The sequence below is a fragment of the Arachis duranensis genome, chromosome 3 (genome assembly GCF_000817695.3).
Source record: "Arachis duranensis cultivar V14167 chromosome 3, aradu.V14167.gnm2.J7QH, whole genome shotgun sequence".
Classification (NCBI taxonomy): domain Eukaryota; kingdom Viridiplantae; phylum Streptophyta; class Magnoliopsida; order Fabales; family Fabaceae; genus Arachis; species Arachis duranensis.
Genome location: NC_029774.3, coordinates 121,178,313 through 121,182,921, shown reverse-complemented (window position 1 = coordinate 121,182,921; position 4,609 = coordinate 121,178,313). Strand labels below are relative to the sequence as shown.

General features: G+C 25.0%; 1 protein-coding gene across 1 annotated transcript; it reads left to right on the top strand.

The window, feature by feature from the left end:
- The first annotated feature begins 2,434 nt into the window (after nt 1-2,434).
- On the top strand, nt 2,435-4,041 carry LOC107480896 (macrodontain-1-like). The gene is made up of 2 exons (XM_016101100.3): nt 2,435-2,926; nt 3,274-4,041. Exons 1-2 carry the CDS (start codon nt 2,488-2,490, stop codon nt 3,855-3,857), a joined length of 1,023 nt encoding a protein of 340 aa, XP_015956586.1. The 5' UTR covers nt 2,435-2,487; the 3' UTR covers nt 3,858-4,041.
- The last annotated feature ends 568 nt before the right edge of the window (nt 4,042-4,609 follow it).

Genomic DNA, 4,609 nt, shown 5'->3' with positions numbered 1-4,609 from the left:
CGAGTATAAATTTTAGAGTCTTATTTTTTATTTTTTATTTTTTTCTTAACTATTTCATATAATAAATAATATAATGTACTATTTTGTTTCTATCAAAATTGATCATTTTAAGATATAAATAAAAATTTTGTCATTTTATTATAATTATAACTTTACTTTTATTCTTTTAATGGTATGATAAGCGTTTTTAATTACTCAATTTTTTTTGTTTTTGTAGTTAAATTATTTGTTACCGTAATTATTTACAATTTATTACTTCTATTATGTTCTATTTCGAATTATTTTTGTTGGTTCGGATGTTAATTATATAGATGTGTAGAGTTCAACATAATATAGAGATAATAAATTTTATTTTACTAAAGAATGAATATTTTTTTATGATAAATTTAATAGAATGTGAGTCAAATTATATTTTATAAAAGAGCTAAATTTATTATTAAACTAAATATAATTATTTTTATTTTGCTGTATTATATAGATAACAGATGATAAAATTTATTTAATACAAAATTTTTGCATATTCAATCTAATTAAATTATTTAATTAGTTGTCATTATGAATGATTTTAATGTATATACGTCTAAAATCTAAAAATGACCATCTTAAATATTATTTAAATAACTTAATTTTAATATTAGGATTTGATCATTTGATTAGTTTAGTTTTAGAGAAATTTAAAAATTGATCTCATTTTATCAGTTAATACTAATTATACTAAGTTAATATTAGTTATATTAAATATAAAGTATACAAATTACACTATAATTGTACATACGAGAACCATATATATATACGAGAACCATATACTATAATTGTACATACTTATTTGTTCTTAAATTAGAGAATTAAATTATTATATTATTAATTAATAATTTCTTTTTTAATTTAAGAATATTATAATTAAATACATATACTTTAATTAAGAGGTAAATACATTAGTCTATTAAGCATAATTTTTAAATTGAATTTTTAGAATAAAATAGTAATTTAAAATTTTCATTGTTAAAAATTTGGTAATCAATTTGTTATAAGTAGTTATTTTGAGAATTTATTTTTTGATTTATTGTATATGATGTTATTTTTGTGCTCTTTATTATGTCATTAATTAATAACTTTTTTCTAATCTTAAAAGCATGATATTTATGGAAGAAATGTGTATATTAATATATGATTATAAAAAATATAATATTTATAGTTTTATATATTATTAAAATTAAAATATGTGTATTAATATTTTTTTTGATGAAATATGTGTATTAATATTTTAAATTAATTAATAGTAACAATAATCTATATGATTATATTATTAGAAAAAGGATAATATTCTCATTTATTACTAGTATACTAAACGTAAATTATATAAATTATACTACAATTATATAGAACTATTTATTCTTAAATTAGAGAATTAAATTACTATATCATTAATTAATAATTTATTTCTTAATTTTAAAAGCATTATAATTAAATATATAAACTCTATTTGATAATTGATAGATTTGAATAGTGGTTTTATTTATTATTTATTGTTTATCTAGCACTCCTCATACAATAATTAAGACTTTCTACATGAATAAATTTATTTAAAAAAATGTGATTTTTGAATAACCAAAAAAGTTACATATGTGTCCTTATAAACTGTAATTTAAAATGAAACGACGAATTACTAAGTACATGTAATTCTTGATGTAAATTCATAATCTTCTCAAAAAAATGAAACACAACAAAAATACTTTTAGGTCTAAATTCAAGATTTTGGTGGTTCCAAAAAACAGTATGTAAATTTTTAGTTATGAACAACAATTTGACTAGATAAACTATATGACCGTAAATGTTGGTTCTAAATTATATTTGTCAGTCCAGAATAATAATGATTATGCTACCACATGTATATTAAAATTAGTCATTAAAATTAATTATAAGTATTAAAATATATATTAAAATATAAATATAAATTAAAAATAAATTAAACTACACATATATTTATACACAAATATATTAATGATTAATTTTAATAACTGATTTTAGTGTAAAAATAATATTTTTAAAATAATAATACATATATTATTGTTATCATGTATCTTTTATCGGCTTATACGTAATATTGTGTAATTCTTATATAGACCAATATTATATTATTTTATCACAAAATGTAATTAAATTAAAAGAAAATATAATAAATAAAGAATGGTCAAAAGAAGATGTGCAATACAAAACAAGAGAGTAGTTTTCTATGCACAGGAAAATATCATGTGAAACCAAGCAACATCATTTCGTAGAATTTATGAGGAGATTGACTGGTAACACAGTTTACACGCTAGAAAATCGTGATATTTTTCAGCCATATAAACCCTATCAGAGAAACTAACAGGATACTGTGATAAACTTGTCTATATAAACCGGCAATGCAAACTAAATTCTTCACACACCCATCCCTCAAACCATTTTAAGACATTGCTTGCATTGTGTTCTTAGTTTCCAGCAATAATGCCTTTAGTCATGAAATCACTTGTTGCCATCTTCCTCTTCCTGTGGACTTGCACATTTCGTGCTAAGTCCTTTCGTCCGGTCTACAATGAGTCATCCATTGTCCAGAAACATGAACAATGGATGGCCTTGCACGACCGGACCTACAAAGACAATGAAGAAAAAACCAAAAGGCAAGAGATATTCAAGCATAACTTAGAGTTTATAGAGAGGTTTAATAAAGAAGGAAACAAGAGTTTCAAGTTGAGCCTAAACCCTTTTGCTGACTTAAGCCATGAAGAATTTTTTGCCTCTCACACCGGAGCTATCCACCACCACCACAACAAACAACCTCATCGGAACGTCAGCAACATGATGAGTGCTGATAACATTGAGTCGCCTAGCATGGATTGGAGAGAGAAAGGAGCTGTCAACGACATAAAGAACCAGGGGGTTTGCGGTATGTAATAATTGTCTCTAACGTACTAATAATGCATGCTTGCAACATTTGAATCCATGCATCATGCATGCATGTATACTTGGACAATCTTATTGAAAGCTTTTATTGGTGAATAACGAAAATGTTATTCAGATTATTTATTTGTGTATATATTTATCTATAGTGAAAACTCAGGTACAGTTCACTTCCCGTGAATGACTCTTAGCTATCAACAACTTCACGTGAAGTTTCCACTTTTATATATAGTTATTTTGTACTTTAATACGAATATTCTAATGAATAATTTTAATATACACTTAACATAATTGGAGTGAATAATTAACTCCTATTTAGCGTTATAACTGCAGGGAGTTGTTGGGCTTTTTCCGCCGTGGCATCAGTTGAAGGAATTATCAAAATCCAAACGGGAAACTTGCCTTCATTGTCTGAGCAACAATTGGTAGACTGCGCCACCGTCACCAACGACGGTTGCGGCGGATACGATAAGGACAAAGCATTTGAATATATAGCAAACCAAGGTCTTAGCAGCGAAACAGATTACCCATACATGGTCAAAGATGGGATGTGTGACGCACAAAATGTGAATCCTGTGGCCAGGATCAGTGGTTACTCCGATATAACTCCAAACAGTGAGCAAGAAATGCTGAGGGTAGTGGCTACCCAACCTATCTCAGTATATATTGAAGCAAGTGGACAAGCATTTCAGTTTTACTCTCAGGGTGTTTTCACTGGTGAATGTGGATATAGTCTTAACCATGCAGTTAATATAATTGGGTATGATCAGGACACATATGGAAATAAATATTGGTTGGTAAGGAACTCATGGGGAACAAAGTGGGGTGAGAATGGTTACATAAGGATGCTAAGAGAGGGTGGTGAACCTCAGGGCCTTTGTGGCATTGCCATGCGTCCTTCTTATCCGATTTATTAAGAATAATATTACACCTTTAAATCAAATAATAAAGCTTAAAATAATGTTACTACTTAATTACTTTATGTGCTTAATTAATAAAAAGTCAGTTATGTGATGATAACTACGTATTATCATATTGCTTATGCTATATACCTTATCATCATCATATGTATGTTATTCCAATTGAATAAACCGGTGTATCAGAGATTACGTACTTGTGCAATGTATGAAAAATATTTATTTTTTATTATATTTAAAATATTTTTANACAAAATAATTAAAAGGTAAATCATGAAAAATATCCTGAATAATTTTATTGTTCACAAAAATATATTCGAATTTTGTTATGAACAGAAATGTCTTCAAATAATTTTAAAACGTGATAAAAATGTCTAACATTAAATATGTATTCTAAAAAAATATTTTAAAAATTAAATTTTGATGCAGTTTTTTGCAAACATAATTAAAAAAGATGAGTTTTATTCTTAAAATTTGGTAATTTTTTGTTAAATATATTTTTTTGTAATTTTTTTGTCAACGACTAATAATATTTTTAAAAAATAAAAAATATATAGATCAAATTTATTTGTCTTTTTTTAAATTATTTGAAAATATTTTTGTCGATAACAAAATTTGAATGCATTTTTGTCAGCGATAAAATTATTCAGATAAATTTTTGATAGTTTAGCCATAATTAAATTAATCAAAGAAAAAGGCATAATATGTAATAAATTAAGTCTTAATTTCTATGAGAAAATGTGGGTACATAT